This window comes from Ornithorhynchus anatinus, chromosome 4 (genome assembly GCF_004115215.2).
Source record: "Ornithorhynchus anatinus isolate Pmale09 chromosome 4, mOrnAna1.pri.v4, whole genome shotgun sequence".
NCBI classification, from domain to species: Eukaryota; Metazoa; Chordata; class Mammalia; order Monotremata; family Ornithorhynchidae; genus Ornithorhynchus; species Ornithorhynchus anatinus.
Genome location: NC_041731.1, coordinates 44,667,400 through 44,688,031, shown reverse-complemented (window position 1 = coordinate 44,688,031; position 20,632 = coordinate 44,667,400). Strand labels below are relative to the sequence as shown.

Below are 20,632 nucleotides of genomic sequence, written 5' to 3'. Positions count from 1 at the left end.
AAAATATTCACCCAAGAAAGTCCTCTTCAAGTCGAAGGAACTATAAAAAACTACATATATATATATATATAGAGAGAGAGAGAGAGAGAGAGAGAGAGATCTGTATATCTCTCTATAGATATATATCTAAATATCTATATCTATATCTATGCATACCTATTCAGCACATTAGAAAAGTGTATCGTACAAAAGCCTTTGGGCCTTGGGCCTGTTGCAGTATTGACATACATGAGAGATGAAACAAAACTTTAAGGAGTAACCTTACTTTCTAAATATTTAAAGAGAAGTGAAAAATTCCATGAAAAATTCCACGTGATACAGCCAGATGCCAGACTCCAGAATGACTGACCATTCAATCAATCAATTGTATTTATTGAGCGCTTACTGTACTAGACTGCACTATACTAAGTGCTTGGGACAGTAAAGGATAACACAGTTGGTAGACACATCCCCTACCCACGACAAACTTACTGTCTAGAGGGGGAGGCAAACATTAATATAAATAAGTAAATTACAGATATGTACATAAGTGCTTTGGGGCTGAGGAAGGGTGAATAAAAGGTGCAAATCCAAGTGCAAGGGGTAACACAGAAAGGAGTGGGAGAAGAGGAGCTAAGACTTTAGGGAAGGCCTTGAGGAGGAGATGTGCTTTTAATAAGACTTTGAAGGTGGGGAGAGTCTGTCAGGTATGAAAAGGAAGGGTGTTTGAGGCCAGAGGCAGGACATGGGTAAGAGGTTGGTGGCGAGATAGGATGGAGGTACAGTGAGTAGGTTGGCATTATAGGAAAGTAGCATGAAGGCTGGGTCATAGTAGAAAAGCACTGAGGTCAGGTAGGAGGGTTCAAGGTGATTGAATGCTTTAAAGCCAGTGGTAAGGAGTTTCTGTTTAATGCAGAGGTGAATGGGCAGCCCCGGAAGTTCTTGAGGAGTGGGAAAATCTGGACTCAATGTGTTTTTTTAGAAAAATGTTCCGAGCTGCAAATTGCAAAGGGCAATAGGGAACAGTCTATCCAGAGTGAGAGTGCTGGATGTTCCTTCCTGCACTTGGTGAATAAGGTAAAGAAAATGATACTGGTGACATTGGTCCAGTGTGTGTCTAGCCAATTCTGAGGCATTAGAACATGGGAGAAGATCTCTCTGGTACTGTGATTTCATTAGGAAACGGAAATATGCGAAAGGTAACTACAAAGACATCAGTGTTATGAAAAGCTCTATTTCTTTTCCTGCCAGCTCTTGTCAAGCAAAGACAAATTTTAAATAATTTCTCTTCTGTATTTGATTATTTTCAGAAAGTAAGGAACATGGCCCTGGAAGATGTTGTGATTCTGAACGTGGACACAAACACCCTGGAAACCCCATTTGATGATCTTCAGAGCCTCCCAAATGATGTGGTGAGTAAAAATAATTTTGATTTTTGTAACTATTATTCTAGTGGGAGGAAGATTCTAAGGAATTTTGGGAGGTGAATAGTTGAATTTACTCTAATAGTGCTTGAGGATTTAAAGTCCCTATCCCAAACTGGTTCTGAGTCCAGTGATGGAATGTATTTGTTTTCTCCCTGACAGACATGTTTTCCCATAATTTTTCACTTTGAACTAGTGGAAAAAGAAGGCCCATTTTAGGAGGGGTTATAAATTCATGAACAAATTTTCCTTGGTAGCTTGCTAGAGGGAAAGTTAAGATAATAGACTGGAAAAGTTAGAGATGTTAGATGGATATCCATAAGCATCAAGATCGATGACAGGATTAGATTAGAATTAATGATTCAGTATTGGCAACTACTACTCTCCTATGGCAGAGAATGCAGCCTTTTCATGGTTCCTCCAAGCATCCTGTTTTCAGTGTTGGAGACAATGCAAGTATAGATGAGCTGTTGGTCTGATCCGGTAATGGCTTTGCTTTTTGTTTATTAATTGGGGTTGGGGTGGACGGGAATCTCTTCTGGGGCATTTTGGTTTTGATTTCAGCTCAGCTTCACGTTTTTTTCAATCCAGTTATCTGAACGATTTTAAAGTTCTGAATGAGCCTCAAATATGTCTCATTCTGCACTGCACCAACAGCTCAAGTCAGTGAAGCCCTTGATCTAACAGAGTGCCTCGTTCTCCTAGGATCTAGATGTGCTCCCTGGCAATATTAGGCTCAATGGGAAAGAGAGTCATCCACACCACTAAGGGACCCATTAGTGTATTGCTGCCTATATTATTCATGCACTACTGTAAAGCAGTAAGGTGTCCACTTCTCCCAAAGTGCCTAACTCAGCAGTAGATAAGTTTTGAAACTGGGAATTTGGACTGAGTTGGTAAAAATAACTTAAATGGTAGGGCAAGCCAGTTGAGGAGTACTTAAGCAAGTCATGCAAGGAGAATAGTAAATGTTTGGGCTGACAAAAAAAAAAAATTCCTAGTTTTCAGATTTGGTAAATAATGATAGTTTTGCAAAGACCAAAACAAGGGTAACTGAAGTTTTACTTCCAACAAAGAAATAATAACAACAATAATAATGGTATTAAGTGTTTACAATGTGCCACGCACTGTTCTAAGTAGATACAAGGTAATCAGGTTGGACACAGTCTATATCTGACATGGTGCTCACATTCTTGATTTCCATGTTACAGTTGACATAACTGAGGCACCAAGAAATTAAGTGACTTGCCCAAGGTCATGCAACAGACAAGTGACAGTGTCAGGATTAGAATCCAGGTCCTTCTGACTCCCCGGCCTGTGCTCTACCCAGTAGTCCATGATGCAATCAGTGAGCATTTACTGAATGCTTACTGTTTACAGAGCATTGCAACAGAGTTGTTAAACATGTTCCCTGCCCACAAGGAGCTTATGGTCTAGAAGCAGCGGAGAAGCAGCGTGGCTCAGTGGAAAGAGCCCGGGCTTTGGAGTCAGAGGTCATGGGTTCGAATTCCAGCGCTGCCACTTGTCAGCTGTGTGGCTGTGGGCAAGTCACTTAACTTCTCTGGGCCTCAGTTACCTCATCTGTAAAATGGGGATTAAGACTGTGAGCCCCACGTGGGACAACCTGATTCCCTGTGTCTACCCCAGCGCTTAGAACAGTGCTCTGCACATAGTAAGTGCTTAACAAATACCAACATTATTATTATTATTATTAGAAGGAGGCAGTCACTAAAATAAATTATGAATCTGAATATAAGTACTGTGGGGCTGAGGGTAGGGTGGAAAGCAAGTGCTTAAAGGATGCAGATCCAGGAGTGTAGGCAAGGCAGAAGGGAAAGGGAGTAGGGGAAATGAAGGATTAGTTGGGGAAGGCCTCTTGGAGAGATGTAATTTTAGAAAGGCTTTGAAGTTAGGGAGCGAGGTGATATGTCATATATAATAATTTCTATGTTACTTGTTAATGCTTACTCTATGCCAAGTATGGTTCTAAGCCTTGTGGTAGATATAAGTTAATCAGGTTGGACAGTCCCTATCCCACATGGGGCTCACACTCAACACCATTTTACAGATGAGGTAATGGAGGCAAAGAGAAGTTAAATACTTGCCTAAGGTCACACAGCAGACTTGTGATGGAGCCAGGATTAGAACCCAGGTCCTCCTGACTCCCAGGCCTGTGCTGTATCCATTAAGCCATGCTAAAGGCGAGTTCCTGGCCACTGGGAGTATGTGGGCAAGGGGTCAGTGGCTAAGTAGACAAGATAGAGGTACATTTACGAGGTTGGTGTTAGAGGAGCAATGTGAACTGGCTGGGTTGAAGTAGGACGTCAGCAAAGTAAGCAAAGAGGGGGCGAGATGATTGAGTGCTTTAAAGCCTATGGTAAAGAGTTTCTGTTTGCGGATTTGGGAAGGTGACCTGTGGAGGTTTTTGAGGACCGAGGAGATGTGAACTAAATGAGTTTTTAGAGAAATGATCCAGGCAGCAGAGTGACATAAGGACTTGAGTGGGAAGAGACAGGAGGCAGAGAGATCAGCAGGAAGGAGGCTGATGCAGCAACCAAGGTGGGATATAAGTGTTTGAATTGGCATGGTAACAGTTTGGATCGAGAGAAGGCAGGACTGACAGGATTTGGTGACAGACTGAATATGTGGGTTGAATGTGAGAGATGAATTGAAGATAATGCCAAGGTTGCAGGTTTGAGAGATAAAGAGGATGATGGTGCTGTCTACAGTGATGGGCAGTCGGGGGAGAATGAAGATGAGGAGTTCTATTTTGGACATATTTAGTTTGAGGTATCAATAGGACATCCAAGTAGAGATCTCTTGAAGGCAGGAGGAAATGCAAGACTGCAGAGAAGAGACGTCAGGGCTGGAGAGGTAGATTTGGGAATCATCTGCATAGAGGTGATAGTTGAAGCCAGGGAAATGAGTTCTCCAAGGGAGCGGGTGTTGATGGAGAATAGAAGGGTACCCAGAACTGAACCTTGAGAGTTTCCCATAGTTAAAGTGTGCAGAACCCCTCATCTTTCTACCCAAACCCTGTCCTTCCCCTCACTGTAGACACCACCACCATCCTCCCTGTCTCTCAAGCCCACAACCTTGGAATGATCCTCCAGGTAGGCAAAAGGTTTAATCAATGGCATTCATTCAATCGTATTTATTGAGCACTTACTATATGCAGCGCACTGTACTAAGCACGTAATTGAACATTTGGAAGAGTAAACTACAATAGAGTAAGAAGCTTACAATTTAGTGCAATTAGAGTCTGAGCTTAGTTCAGTTAGAAATGCAGTTAGGGCCTTCTAAAGCAGTGTGGTATAGAAAGTTACTATTAAGCTACAAGCCTACCAGGTATAAAGCTATTTGAAAGCAAACTAGCAAATACCTAAAGAGACAAAAAAGCAAAGTTATTCATGCAACAGATCAAGCCCCAAATGGCTACAGCCCCTCCCCAGAGGAAATAATTCCATGCAATTCATTGGAGCCTGTAGCCCTCCCAGCCTACATCCCTGCCCTTGTGGCCACTAACAGAAGGGTGATATGGCATTTTGAATAAGAAGGTCACCACAGACTCCTTTCAGCAGTATTCCTTCCACCTTAGGATCTTCCTTAATCCAGAGTGGAATGGAAAGGGCCTTTTCCCAAACTGAAGTCTCTGGAACTGTCAACAGCCTCATTAGGACACCTAGGAGAAGAAATAATAATAATAATGTTGGTATTTGTTAAGCGCTTACTATGTGCAGAGCACTGTGTTAAGAGCTGGGGTAGATACAGGGTAATCAGGTTGTCCCACGTGAGGCTCACAGTCTTAATCCCCATTTTACAGATGAGGTAACTGAAGCACAGAGAAGTAAAGTGACTTGCCCACAGTCACACAGCTGACAAGTGGCAGAGCCAGGATTCGAACCCATAACATCTGACTCCCAAGCCCGTGCTCTTTCCACTGAGCCACACTGCTTTTCTATGGGGGTCTGTGTTCCTCACCTACTCTAGATGGTGCCACTAACAGTTAGGAATGCTTCTCTTATCTCTGTCTCCCTCTGCATACTGAACTGTCCTGTCATCTGAACAGGCAAAACCACCCTTTAAAATTCTATGTCATAGACTGTAAACTCCTCGTGGGCAGGGAATATATCTACCAATTCTGTAATATTGTACTTTCCCAAACAGTACAGTGCTCTGTACACAGTAAGGGCTCAATAAATACGATTGATAGTCCAAGGTAGTCAATTAGTCTTTCTTCATAAGGAAGCTAAGGTCCAGAGAATTTAAGTGAACAGAAAGACAAGAACAGCCAAATGTCCTCACTACATAGTGATGAGAATGATGATGATGACGAGGATGATGATGATGATGACGACGATAATGATCATAATAATGCTAGGCTGTAAACTCACTATGAGCAGGGAATTAGTCTATCAACTCTGCTATATTGTACTCTACCAGGTGCTTAGTGCAGTGCCCTGCACACAGGCACTCAATAAATACAATTGATTGATTGTTTAATCGGGCTTCTGGAAAGGAGCAAGCCAGTTCAAAAAGAAATTTTCAGATGTGGCCCATTTTAGTCCCTAGTTTATTAGAGGGGGATGAGTGAATAAGCATTATGTTTCCTGGCCAGTGCCATGCCTGTTTGCCTGTCCACCTTCTTTGGTTTTGCAGGTGGAGCACTGGAAGGAGAGGTGTTGTGCTCCTCCCTCCTGCGTTCCAAATGATTGAGGGAGTAAGCAAGGGAGAAGACGATATAAAAGACAAGGGCACCTGTTGCTTACTCCATCAGTGCTCACTGCACGTCTGGTTTCCTCCCTAGTCAGAATCAGAGTAGAGTGAATATCCAGTTGTAATTTATTATCGAGGCACTGCTGGTACCAAGCCCATGAATGGTTTATGAACCCGGGCAAAGAGAATAGTCAAGTGTAGCTTCAAGGCCTCACTTCTATTCCTTTCTTGTGTGTGCTTGGGCGATTTAATCTCTTTAATGTTTTATAACTTTATCATATAAACAATTAACTTTTCTCCCCCCAAAGAAGTTGGCAGGCTCAGTGAAGAGAGCACTTCACTTTCACAGGGCTTAGTAAAGCTTGTTATCTCAGTGAAACAGCCCCCTTGCATTGCCTTCCTAGTTATGGTTTCCAGAGGAATAACTCAGCAAGAAAATTCTTTATTTTATTCATTTGAAGGGCTGTTTACAAGTCTGGGGATTATCACTAGGAGAAGTAGATGACTGAGAACAGAGAACCTGAATACCTGATCCATACAAATAGGAAAAAAAAATAGTGATTGCAAATAGATATCAAACTAATAGTCACTTAAATTTACTTAAATCATTTTAAAGAGTGTCTTTTTTCCCTTCAAGTGCATGGAGCTTAAGCTGGCCAGCCATTTGCAAGTTAGTGCAGAGAGTACAATAAAGAGAATTCTCAAACTGGGCCCACCTCCGTGAAAGCTTAATAATGTTGGTATTTGTTAAGCGCTTACTATGTGCCGAGCACTGTTCTAAGCGCTGGGGTAGACATAGGGGAATCAGGTTGTCCCACGTGGGGCTCACAGTCTTAATCCCCATTTTACAGATGAGGAAACTGAGGCACAGAGAAGTTAAGTGACTTCCTCACCTCTTTCATTCATTCAATTCATTCATTTGTGTTTATTGATATATCAATATCAATAAATATAGATGTCTAAGATATTTAGATATCTTCTATCTTCTTGCCGTTCTCTTTGGAAAGAGATCCATAATGAGATACCAGAGGGGAAGGTAAGGGATATGGAAGCAAAGCCCAGAATGGTGATGGATCACTTATCACTGTATAAGAAGGGGAACTTTTAATTAATTTATTCAGTAGTATTTATTGAGCACTAACATTGTCAATAGTCCTCTGCTAGACCCTTAAGGGAGTACAGTAAAGCATCGAAGCCTAGTGTATAGAGCATGGGCTGGAATCAGGAAGATCTGGGTTCTAATCTCAGCTCCACCATTTGTCTGCTGTGTGATCTTAGGCAAGTCACTTGACTTTTCCATGCCTCATTTGCCTCATCTGTAAAATGGCAATAAGAAAAACTAAAAATTTCCATCCCTGCCCTCACGGAGTTTTTAATTTAATGGGTGACAGAAGCAGATATAAATTGTATACACACAGTGGAGCAGGAGTGAAAACAGAGGTAAAATTGATAGTACAGAAAACAAAACACAGGCAAATCCCACTATACAAGGGGAATATATTCCTTGGAAATGATTCCTTGTGTCATGAATATAATATTATAGAGCAATATAATGTTATGGAGTACACTCTTTCTGCAGATTTTATATGCAATTAATTATCCATTCCAGAACCACCCCCTCACCCCTGATGAAACAGCCACACTCTACAGATAAGTTAAAAAAATGCACTGTATATTCATTCATTCAATTGTATTTATTGAGTGATTACTGTGTGCAGAGCATTTTACTAAGTGCTTGGGAGAGAGTACAGAGAAACAACAGACACATTCCCTACCCACAACGAGCTTACAGTCTAGAGGAGGAGAGACACAGGCATGAATACCAATAAATACAATTACAGATATGTGTGGAAGTGCTGTGGGGCATGACGGGGGAGAAGAGCAAAGGGAGCAAGTTAGGGTGATGCAGAAGGAGTGCGAGATGAGGAAATGCCAGTCACAGGGGAGCAGGGAGGGAATTGATTTGTCTGGAGTCCTTGGACGTAATGTCTGGGCTGGGGTACGTATGCTGGAGCAGGTTGGCAAATGTGACTATCGTCTTGGGTGGGGGTAATGTGGAGTGGCATAACCTGGGCACTCGTGTATTTGAATAAGTAAATAACTAAGAAGAGTATGTAAATTGGTATACACATAAATGCTAAGAGTGGCTAAATGTACATACTTATAGTGACTGCAGGTATAACATTAACTGGGGAAGTCCTCTGATGGAGATAGGTTTTCAGGAGGGCTTTGAGGATTGGAAGCATTGTGATCTGGTGGATTTAAAAGGAAGATGTGGATTCCAAAGAATGGGAAGGCATGAGCAATGGATTGGAGATGGAGCATCTAAAAGCAATTCAGTAAGGAGGTTATTTGAGGAGGAGCAAGTAGATGAAGAGAGCAGATATGGAAAGGAGAGCTGGTTGACAGCCTTGAAGTCAATGCTTAAGAGATTTTGCTTGATGCAGGGTTATATGGGTAATTGTCATGCTGTTCTTCTAAGCATCCTAGTGCAAATATTGGAAAAAGAACCCTGGGCTAAATGACCAGTTGAAATTACCCAGTAGTGATATTGCGTGTGTCTTAATCAATTGTATTTGAGTGCCTGCTCTGTGCAGAGCACTGTACTAAGCTCTGGGAAGAGTAGGCAGAGGTAGATAGAAGTTCTTGAGGAGTGGAGACACATGGTCTGAATGGTTTTGTAGAAAAATGACCTTTAATGCCTTGCTCTATTGCCTTTCCCATTTGGTTTGGTTTTGTAAATGTCTACAGTGCATATAATGTAGTTCTAGATGATTTGGGAAAAGATAGAAAAATTGAATTAACAGCAGGGCATGCCCACAAGGAGCCCATAGTTTAGAGGAGAAGACAAATACAGAACTCATTAGCACTTTAACAGTTAAATCTGTAACTCAGTAACATTGCTCGTAATAGCAACGGGACTCTCCCCTCCTTCACACTTTCCCTTTTTCCATTCCAGTAGAGGGGAAAATTCATGAACTGTCTCTATCTGTTGCTGAAGTGTACATTCCAAGTGCTTAGTACAGTGCTCTGCACATAGTAAGCACTCAATGAATACTATTGAATGAATGAATGAATGAATGAATGAACCTTTCCAAGGTTATAAGAATTCCAAGATTATTCACCAACCCTCCACTCTTGTGTCGAAGCAGGGTTTGCCCTTGATGTTGCCAGGCAATGGGTAACAAGGTGAATGCTGTGGAGGTCCCAAGCAACCTGGTCCCAGTGTTTGGGGGCTCAGGTACTTGGGGATGCCTTGTAATGAAACCACTTCTTCTCCACCTGAACTTTGGAGCTGCTGTGATTGGTTCTGTGGCAGACCTTGAGGCTGAGGGCAGTTTCCTGAATGTCCCAAGGGTGACAGTCCTTGGAAGGACTGGAACCCCCAAAGTTTCATGGACTTGAGCACCTGAAGGGCCCAAATGAAACCAACATATTGTTGGGAAGATAGAACTGTGGTGGACTATAAAGGAGTACTTTGTATTGACAGGTATCTTTGAATTGACAGGTATTTTAGGGCTGAGGTTGGTCTACCTTGGCACATAGTAAACGCTAAACACATACCACAGTCATTATAATTTTCAACCATCCCCAGAATGGATCCTTTATTCCTCCTTCCATCCCTTCCTTACTCTACCCACTCCCCCCTGTAGACTGCTCTTTGTGGTCAGGGATCATGTCTACCACCTCTTTTGTATTGTACTTTCCCAAATGCTTAGTACAGTGCTCCACACACAGTAAGTGTTCATTAAATGCCACTGATTGATTCTTGATGGGAGACCCACTACGTGTCTGCTGTGTGACCATGGGCAAGTCACTTAACTTCTCTGTGCCCCAGTTGTCTCATCTGTAAAGTGGGGATTAAGACTTTGAGCCCCATATGGGACAGGAACTGTGTCCAATCCAATATGCTTGTATCCACCCCAGTGCTCAGGACAGTGCCTGGCACATAGTAAACACTCAACAGATACCACAATTATGATTATTATTAACATCATAGCTTAATCAATTGTATTTATTGTACACTTGTGCTGTGAGCAGAGCAGTGTGCTAAGCACTTGGGAGAGTACAGTCTAACAGAGTTGGTAGACACATTGCCTTTCCATAGTGAGCTTACAGTGTAGAGGGGGAGACAGACATTAATATCCGTAAATAAATTACGAGCATTTACATAAGGGCTCTGGGGCTGAGGGAGGAATGAATGAATAAAGGGTGCAAACCCAAGTGCAAGGGTGACCTGGAAGGAAATAGAATCAGAGGAAATGAGGGATTAGACAGGGAAGGCCTCTTGGAGGAGATGTACTTGCAATTAGGCTTTATGCTTAACCATTTTACACTGAAATTTCTTCTAGGCTAGCAGTGAGGTATTGCTCTCTCTCCTACCTATCCTTGCTCTTCTCCTGCTCCAACTCAGCTCACATACTTGGCTTCTCCAACATCAGTTTACTTGCTGTGCTTCTATCTCATCTCTCTTGCCATCAACCCCTTGTTCACATCCTTCATTCTGCCTGGGAAATCCTCCCCCTTCCTATCCAACAGACCACCACTTTTCCCAGCTTCAAAACCCAGTTAAAATCATATCTCCTCCAGGAAGCCTTCCTTGATTCATCGCTTCCATACCTAATTCTCCCTCCCTTCTATGTCACCTTGCACTTAAGTTATGCCCCCTAGACATGTTGACACTCTACCCCACTTCTGTCCATATCCTTATACTCTGTTGTTCCCCTTACCTGTAATTTATTTTAATGCCTGTCTCTTCCAGTAGATTGTAAGTACCTCAAGGGCAGGTGCTTGGGAGAGTACTCCTCTAGGTGCTTGGGGAAGTATAATTCAGTACTCTGTGCATAGAACAGTGCTTGGCACATAGTAAGCACTTAAATGCCATTATTATAATTATTATATAATTGTGGCATTTGTTAATAATTAATTCATTAATTGGGCCTTATTATGTGCCAATCACTCTCTCTTCTCCACTGTACGCTGGATTAGAAGCTAATCAGGTCCCACTTGGGGCACACAGTCTAAATAGGATGAAGAGCGGGTATTGAATCTCCACTTTGCAGATGAGGGAACTGAGGCACAGAGAAAGAAAGTGACTTGCTCATGGTAACATAACAGACAATTACTCTCACCCACTTCAAAGCCAGCCCAGCCTGGAGTCCAGTCCAGCCTGGAGAAAAAGTACAGATATATTTAAGTCTGGAATTACAAGTCATTTCCAGGCAAGAGAAGTTTGTCCTTCCTTCTTTCATTCATTTGAGTGTCTACTATGGGCATAGCACTGTACTGGGAATTTGAAGTACAGACTAACAGTAACAGTTATAAACCCTGCCCAGGAGAAGCATATATCCTGATGGAGGAAGCCAGGATGGTCTGGGAGGGTGATCCCAAAGCTAACTTGACAGTGTAGACTCTCACTAGAGAATACCTAGGTTGGCTTTGGAGTTTTTGTCTGTTCTGACCACCCCAGCCTCACTGGAAGATGGACATAGCCTGGATGACCCCGAAATTATCCCGACTCTCAAGTGTCCTGCAGTTCCCTACTGCTGCCCTAGAGCTGGACAAATCATATGGGACCCACTCTGGCCTGGGACAGACTCCTCCCACCCCTTTCAATCTGGACCCAAGGTTCTGAGGCTGAGCTGGAACTAAATGGCCCTTTGGGATCGTCGGACAGAGCAAAGCAAAGGTGACCTGGGCCTCTCCCCCCATCCCGACCCCTGGGGAATTTCTCTCTTCATCCACCAGCATGATCCTTTCTATAGTCTTTCATCCTGACTTTCTGCCAGAATTGGGTCATTTCATATCTTGATTAACTTGTATCTACCCCAGCTCTTAGAACAGTACTTGGCACATAGCAAGTGCTTAACCAGTACTACTATTATTAATAATAATAATAATAATAATAATATTAGCACTGTATCTTTTGGGCCATCATTTCTGACCCAAAAATGATTGCTTGTAAATTTCTGTCCGTTACCTAAGGAACATCGTGATGCAGTGAGTCCTGGGCCTAGTATGTGGGTATGATTTGTCAACAATCAAGTATTTTATTAGAGTTTATGGGACTTCATTAAAGAAGCTAGAGCAGGAGCACTGTAGAACATCAGAAGGGACCTTACCAATAAACCCCAAACTTTAAGCTTTGGAATGCAGTAAATGTTTAAGAGACTTCCTTCCTTTCATTATTTACTTTTACTTCACTTTTATAGCAGTAAAGAGTTGTGTTTTATTGGTTTGAATTTCTTGATTCAGTTTTCTGCAGGTCTGTTTAAAAGCTCCATTTTATCTTTGAGGATGTTTGGTGTATGGGAGAGGAAATGCTGCCAGCGAATTCAATTAACTGGCATAGCTCTCAGATATTATACACGGTTTTCTTTTCTTCCTCTTTTTTCACAACTGCTATATAAACACAGCTGGGCTTAATATTTGTCGTAACCAAGATTTAACTTGATTCATTTTACTTTGGGTAATTAATGCTGGAAATCTCATCTGCTATCTCATTCTTCATTTGTAGTCCTGCTTGTTGCTTGATTTTTATCATCTAGATAATACAATATGCTTCTCTAGGTCCTTTACCTTATTTAAAACAGTTTAATGTTTGGCTGTGACCACTAGAGAGAGCAGATGCTTTTCTTTGCAAGAATTGAATATGTGTCAGTTCTTTCATGCATCATGTGTTTGGAACTGTAAGTGGATCAAGTTGTTCATCACAGCAGGGACACAGTGAAGCAGACCTATTATACACCCGCATCCACCCTCCCTTTTTTTTTTCCAAAAGAGGTGGGGTTACACAAGTCTCTCTTTCTCTCCCTCTCTCCTCAGGGCTTCCTCCGTGCGGATGCATTTTTGCGATCTATTGTGAGTTCAGCAGGGCTACATTTCTGAGAATGGAAATCTTTATTTATATAGCCCAAATTGTCATTAAGTCAAATCACGCTTTTATCTTTGTAAACTAATATAAACGCCAAGCACTTCATTAACTGCTGAATGAACAAAAAGTTTAAGAAGCTGAAGAAATCCATTAAGCCACAGCAATAATGAATGACATTTATTTGGGTGACATTTAGGTTATTGATGCACCAGAAAATGTTAACCATGCACCCATTTTTCTTTTTGACCTTTCTTAGTACGCTAAGATAGTCATTTGTAGTTGGGGAAGGATTTTTGGCTTCCAAGTTGGACTTGGGTATCGTGATATTGGGGACCTGGATAGGAATGGCTACCCTCTAATTCAGCAATTGCTTTGACTTTGAACTAATGACGATTCATACTGAAGCCCACTTTTCTGGTTTCTTCATGTAGAGAATTGATTTCTTTTATTTTTACTGGTATGGTCTTGCCTTTATCCTTGCGCTTGGATTTGCACCCTTTATTCACCCCTTTCTCAGCCCCACAGCACTTACATACATATTCATAGCTTATATTAGTGTCTCTCTCCCCCTCTAGAATGTAAGGTCATTGCGGACAGGAAAATTGTCTAGCAATTCTGTTCTATTGTCCTCTCCCAAGCACTTAGTATAGTGCTCTGCACACAACCCTCAATGAATACAGTTGGTTGATTAGGGCACTGCAAGCTTTATCTTAACCATCAAGCACTCTTCCTAGCAATTTTTTTCATTTTAGGATTAATGTTTTAGGAAAGAGGCCAGGGGAATCACCAGAAGCTTGATCCTTATGCCCCTTTTAATGCTGAAGCTACCGTTACTGGCCACTGTTTCTTCTGCTAAGGGTGTCTTTGTCCCAAGAGAGGTACATACCAGTTATAGGGTCAGAAGAATGCTTTTGTACTCTTTCCATAGTTGCTGAGTCTCCTGAACCATTTGGAGGATTATGGTGGCGTCTGAGGTGCAATGTAAATTTCATTTGAAGTACTGTTGACTATGGGTCAGGGAACTCTACGTATTCATAAAAGCCCTCCCTTTAATAAGGGAAATGGGATCTATCATTGGATGAACACTTGGACTTCAATTGAACTTGGTTTCAAGTCATTTTCATATTCCTCTTGAATAGGCAGTTTACAGTTGTCTTTGTTTTATTGTCCACTTGGTATTTGAAGCTATTTTTTACACTTTGGGAAGTAACTATGTGGAAAACTATGTAGGTATAAGCGTCTAGCTTTCCAGCTTTCAGATATATATCAAATTTTCAAAGGTAGCCTCCATTTTTATCTTCTCATATTGTGTTTGCAGGAGAATGCTTCTTGGTTTATTCATGTTGACAACTGAAAAGCCTTGGACCTAATTAAAAGCATTTCCACTAGCACCTTTCCTGAACCATTTCATTATGCTGCATTGCACAGATTGCATTTTGAAACATGGTGATAGTTTAAATCTGACCTTTTAAACCTGAACTGCCAGAAGTATAAAAAAAATTGTCTTTAAAAATACTCCAAGATTTGCCATGTATAGACATATATAATATAAAAGCATATTTGGTTAGAAATAATCTTCATATTGAACAACCATCTCTTGATCTTAATATGCATTTATCTTAAGTTAAATTCTTACAGCCTCATTTAGCTTAGGTAGGGGTGTTTTCTGTGTGCATTAATTGTGTGTGTGTCTGTGTGTGTTAAAGATAAATTGTTTCTATAGGAAAACAAAGAGATGGTTTTTCTTTGAATTTGCCTTCCCTGAAAATGTATTTCCTTTTTGCAATCAGGATCTAGAAAGCTAGTGTATCTTTGTATGTCTTTGATTTTAGTTTTTAAAAGTGGAAATGAAAAAATTAAACACACTAAGGAGAGCTACTATTCTTTAATACGTGAAACTCCTACTGATCTTCTTTATGTTGCGAGAGTTGGTAATGAGGTTCTTTGACTTGGGAGGTTTGCCTATTGGCTGACAGAACGTAAACCTAATCATTTTGTAGATGGAGTTAGGGAATGCTTGGCAGTACAGTTGTAGCAGTTGTAGCAGCTAGCAAAGTAGCAATTTATATAATGAAAATTGATCCTTTTATTTCATTAAAAAATGCTTTTGAAATGTAACATTTAATATACCGATGAATTCATAAATGACTTCCAGGTTAGGATGTGGCCTATGAGAATTCATAGGTAGAGTTAACCCTGGGCTTTAAACCAGAGGAGAGCCAAGTTAGTCATGTAAAAAATGGCACTCTTTACTTCATATCCACTTTGGTCTTTGGAGTGTGGTGTAACTAACCTGTCTCAATGGACCCGGTGAAGTATTGGGATCTTAGAGAAGGAAACAGAGTGCAGAGGCGTCTTTCAACCCCTCCTTGGTAAATTAGACCAATAAAATGAGTCCACTTGCAGCTCTTTGCAAGATACAGGGTGCAATATAGTGCAGCAAGCAAAAAGATGAGTAAAGACACTGATGCTCTTGGATAGAGGAAGGAATCAACTAGAATTATATCTTTGTAGGAGCATTGGTCTTGGGTTTATTATCAATCAGTATATTTATGAGTGCTTACTTTGTGCCCAAACACTATACTTAAGTGTTTGGGTGAGTACAGTAACAGAATTGGTAGACACATTCCCTGCCCACAGTGAGCTTACAGTCTAGAGGGCTAATTATTCAACTCCTTTACTGACATTTTTCCCAAAGACCTCTAAGTGCTCAGCCTCCTGGAAATCTTAAATGACCATAGATGGGGAATTAATTCATTCATTCATTCAATAGTATTTATTGAGCGCTTACTATGTACAGAGCACTGTACTAAGCACTTGGAATGAACAAGTCGGCAACAGATAGAGACAGTCCCTGCCGTTTGACGGGCTTACAGTCTAATTGGGGGAGACAGGCAGACAAGAACAATGGCAATAAATAGAGTCAAGGGGAAGAACATCTTGTAAAAACAATGGCAACTAAATAGAATCAAGGCGATGTACATTTCATTAACAAAATAAATAGGGTAATATAAATTAAATGAGAGAAGATCAAAATTTCTTTTCCTACAAAAAGATTTGTTGCTTCAAATTTAACATAAAGCTAGATGAAAAAAGAGGCACACCATTTTCGTAGTTAATGACACAAAGGTGGGATAGAAGGATAAATACACCTTATAGACTGTATTTAAGGGGCTTTATCAGAAACTCTCAAGTGCTGGGGTATGCTTGAAATGAGTACAAAAACCGGATCCAGAATATTTGCTTCCTGTAAGTGAAATTATTTAAAAATCCAGATGCAACAGTTTTTCCCAAATGGTTCCCTGAATATATGGGGTCTGATCTGCCAATTTGACTGCTACAAACAAGTTTGCACCCAATTTAATAGCACAATAGTTGATGCATCTAAGGGGAGAGAACTGGAGCCTCTCCTGGTGTGGGTTCAGTTCTAAAAGCTGTCTGCCAAATCGTCAGGGCAAAGGCCTGATTGGTGGTGATGTAAGAGGCTGAAAGAGCACCGTTTGGATCATCTACACCCAGGCAGAACTGTGGCTACAGCAGTTAGGCGAGCCATTCATTGTCTGATGTGCGTCGGGTAAATTTGATGTGGGAATTGAGATAATCGGTTTGGGAATCCATGATGTCATTTTTTTGACTCATAAAACTTTTGTAGGCAAAGTTCATTCCCGCTACTTGTCTTGGGAGATTTAGGTTCAGAATTTGAGACAACAGCTTTCCAAGCTATAGCCACATAACATGTAATGCTTAAGAATCTATGGCAAGGGTAAATGAACCCCAGTGCGTAACATTAAAAATGTATGCCAGCGGGATCGTGGCTGCTTGGGTTTCAGGAAAAAGTTGTTGTTCAGACATATCTTGACCAGTATGCACACCAAATTTCACTAGAACGGGTTTTCATAACATTATTCAGTTGTAATACAATGGAAGAATTAGGGAACATTCTTCCCCTAACGGAAGTTCTGATGCCATATGATCCATGGATTGGTATAAGTAGTTTCACATGTAGGAAGACACAGTTCTGTGCATTCTTGTAGGATGGTCAAGGCTGAATGTCCCAGCTTGTCTGGGACTTACGGCATTGAATTGAAAAGGACTGTGTGTTTCTTTGTGTTTTCGCAATGCTACTGTGTTTAATATTCTAAAATCACTATGAATGGCAAGAGTTTGAAGCATTCCTATAAAAACAGAAGTCAGGATGGTGTCTTCACACCATCTACTCCTAGCCCAGTATTTCCCATTGATTCAATGGTCACTATAGCACAAATAGCCTGGCCTAGTGGAAAGATTCTGGGCCTGGGACTCAGAGGACCAGGGTTCTAATTCCAGCTCTGCCACTATGTGATCTTGGGCGAGTCACTTTGTGTCTCAGTTTCCTCATCTCTAAAATGGGGGTTCAGTACCTGCTCTCCCTCCCTCTTAAGCTGTGAGCCCTATGTAGCACCTAATTATCTTGTATGTATCACAGTGCTTAGCACATAGTAAGGGTTTAACAAATATCACCATCCTTTTTCAAGAATACAACCCCATGTGCTGACATGGCCAGATTTTTATCCAAGACAAGTAATAGTACCATATTTGCTGGTGTAATTGCCCCACTTCTTTACACAGTTTTTGCCACCCTAGAACAGGCAAGGGGTTACTGCATACTAGGGAATTAAGTATAGCAATGATGGAAGCAGGAGAAGAAAACAAGGAGGGAGAAAGAAAGGGAGAAGGAATCGACGAATAATGGTGACCTCCCCACCCTTTTCTTGCTCCCCTGGAGCACGCCCTTTTCAAAGCCTATATCCAAGGCTTTAGCTCTATTTGACCCTTCTCCTCTTCCAACCCTGGCAGGCTCACTCACATTTCAAAGATATTCCCCTGTTTCCATAACTTTAGCTCATTCTGACCTTTCTTCTCTTCCAATCCCAACATGCTTGTGTGTATTGCAAAGAAGAAACTCCCCACTGCAAGTCTGTATTTGAGGCTTTAGCTTAATCTAACTTATCTCCTCTTCCTACTCCAGTGTGTGCTGCTATCACTTCTTACAGAAATAATAATGTTTTTTCTCCTCAAAATTTAGGAGGGAGTGGCTGGGAATTATGTGATGGAGACAAGTGTGTAAATAAATGCAGTATTTAATGAATGATCTTTAGATATCATACTCTGTATTAAGTGCTCAGGGAAGAACAGCATGAAGAAGTGGGTAGGTTTCCTCCCTACAAGGAGCTTATATTCTAATGGGGAACACAGACTAAAAATATTTACAGGTAGAGTAATATGTGCCCCCTTTCTTCACTCAGCCCCACAGCACTTATGAACATATCTGTAATTTATTTATGTCAATATCTGTCTCCCCCTCTAGGCTGTAAACTCATTATGGGCAGGGAACGCGTCTACTAATGCTGTTATAATATATCCTTCCAAGTTTAGTCTAGTGCTCTGCACACAGTAAGCACTCAATATGAACGATGGAGTAATTGAATGTACAAGTCAGTGGATATAAATGCACAAGTGCTTAGGATGGATAGAAATAAGTATGTACTAGAAATGGTTGGTGGGTTTTTCCAGCTTGGGGTGATGAGACCTAGTCAGGGAATTGTTGTTGGAGGATGTGGGATTTCAGGAAGATTGTAGAGAGTTCCAGACTGGAGAAACAGTGCGACCTTGGGGCGGCGATGGAAGAATCGAGAGTGAGGTACAATTAGAAAGCTAGTTTCAAAGTAGTGAAGAGAGCGAACTGAGGAGTAGCTGGTGAAAAGAGCAGTTATATAAAATGGGGAGTTTTTGCTTAATATGAAGGAAATGGGAAGCGAATGTAGGATTTTCAGGAATAGAGAGGTACATTCTAGTTGCCATTTCAAGATGATCTGGGCAACAGTTTGATGGGGGAGAGACTGGAGGTGGGGAGACCAGCAAGAAGATTGATACAGTAGTCTAGTCATGCTATTTATTAAGTACTTTGTGGTATTTAAGTGCTTTTTGCCAAGAACTGTACCAAGTCCTAGGGTGGGGCTCACAGTCTAAAGGAGATGGAGAACAGGTTTGGAATCCCAGTTTTACAGATGAGGAAACTGAGGCCCAGAGAACTTCAGTCATGTAGCAGGCAAGTGTTGGAGCTAGGATTAGATCCCAGGTCACCCACTCCTAAACCTGTGCTCTTTCCACTATGCTAAGCTGTTTCACTAAGCTTGCCCAGACTGAGCTCCCCTTCTGCCTCTACTCCCTCTACCACCCCCCCTTCACCTCTCCACAGCTTAACCCTCTTTTCCCCCCATTTCCCTCTGCTCCTCCCCCTCTCCCTTCCCATCCCAGCACTGTACTCGTCTGCTCAACTGTATATATTTTCATTACCCTATTTATTTTGTTAATGAAATGTACATCGCCTTGATTCTATTTAGTTGCCATTGTTTTTACGAGATGTTCTTCCCCACGACTCTATTTATTGCCATTGTTCTTGTCTGTCCGTCTCCCCCGATTAGACTGTAAGCCTGTCAAACGGCAGGGACTGTCTCTATCTGTTGCCGACTTGTTCATTCCAGGCGCTTAGTACAGTGCTCTGCACATAGTAAGCCCTCAGTAAATACTATTGAATGAAGGAATGAACAGGAGGTGGTACCTGTTGGGTTGGAAAGGAAGTGGTGGATCCAGAAGATGGGGTATAGGAAGAGATGGCAGAATTTGACAGAAGTACTCTGCCTATGGAAATTTGTAACTCTGCTATTTTGTAGAGGGTATATGAATCCGTATCATTTCCCCAAATCCCATGGGGCTGTGGCAGTTCAATTTGAAAGCCTTTCCCTTGGCTTGTGGCCAGAGTACTGAATTACAAATGGGCCCATTCCATTTTGCTCTTCTGTGATATCTCAGAGCTTGAAAACCCACTTTGAGAAATATTTTCTGATTTGGTGGCTATGGTGAAAGTAAGAGGGAACTCCCCATTATGTAAATGTATTTTCATTATTTTTTAGAGGCAGTGAATATAACTTTCTATATACTATATACTCTCTATAACTTTAGTGGGAAAGAGGACTAGGAGAGATTCAGGGTAGGACTCTATTTGTCTGAAATGTTCCCACCTGGATCTTCCATGCTCTACTTTGTTGAAGAGGTGGTCTTCACACACTGGATGTACAAAAGTACAGGATTTCTAAAAAGCCCATGGTTACTCTGAGCCCCTATTTAGATGCTTGTGAAGTCACTGCTCTGTGTCTAATTTTCCCTTATAATGGCATCTCCTTTTAAAGGAGTGAATACTTCCAGGCCTGGTATTTTCAACCTCACCCCCTCCACCCCACTCCCACACCACCACCAAAATCGCTACTGACAAGTGTATTTGTTAATGATTTGGCTGAGGCTACCTAGCATTAATGTGAGAAGACTTCTGGTGTGTTTAATTTAGTTACGTTCCTCTGGAAAATCCTGTCACTATCAGTAGTGGTCAGATACAGTTTTGCTTCAGAAGTTTCGAAGTTGTAAACACTGAAGAGAAAAGGCATCTAAATATGGCACATCTGTTCGTGGTGGAAGGAGAGAATGCGTGGAGGGAAGGGCAATTGTTCAGAAGAGCCACCACCGGTATACAGGAGGGAGGGAGCCCAAGAAAGCCAGGTGACCCTGATGCTTGGATAGTTTAAAATCTGCCTGGGTAAGAAGG

The 20,632-nt window shown here is 41.5% G+C and overlaps 1 protein-coding gene across 2 annotated transcripts in view; it reads left to right on the top strand.

The window, feature by feature from the left end:
* Positions 1 to 20,632, top strand: part of DENND1A (DENN domain containing 1A) — a 493,337-nt gene that overhangs the window by 297,410 nt on the left and 175,295 nt on the right. For both annotated transcript variants that reach the window (XM_029062896.2, XM_029062894.2), the window contains exon 12: positions 1,290 to 1,391. In XM_029062896.2, coding sequence (XP_028918729.1) covers positions 1,290 to 1,391 — 102 coding nt within the window. The remainder of the gene's footprint in view (positions 1 to 1,289; positions 1,392 to 20,632) is intronic.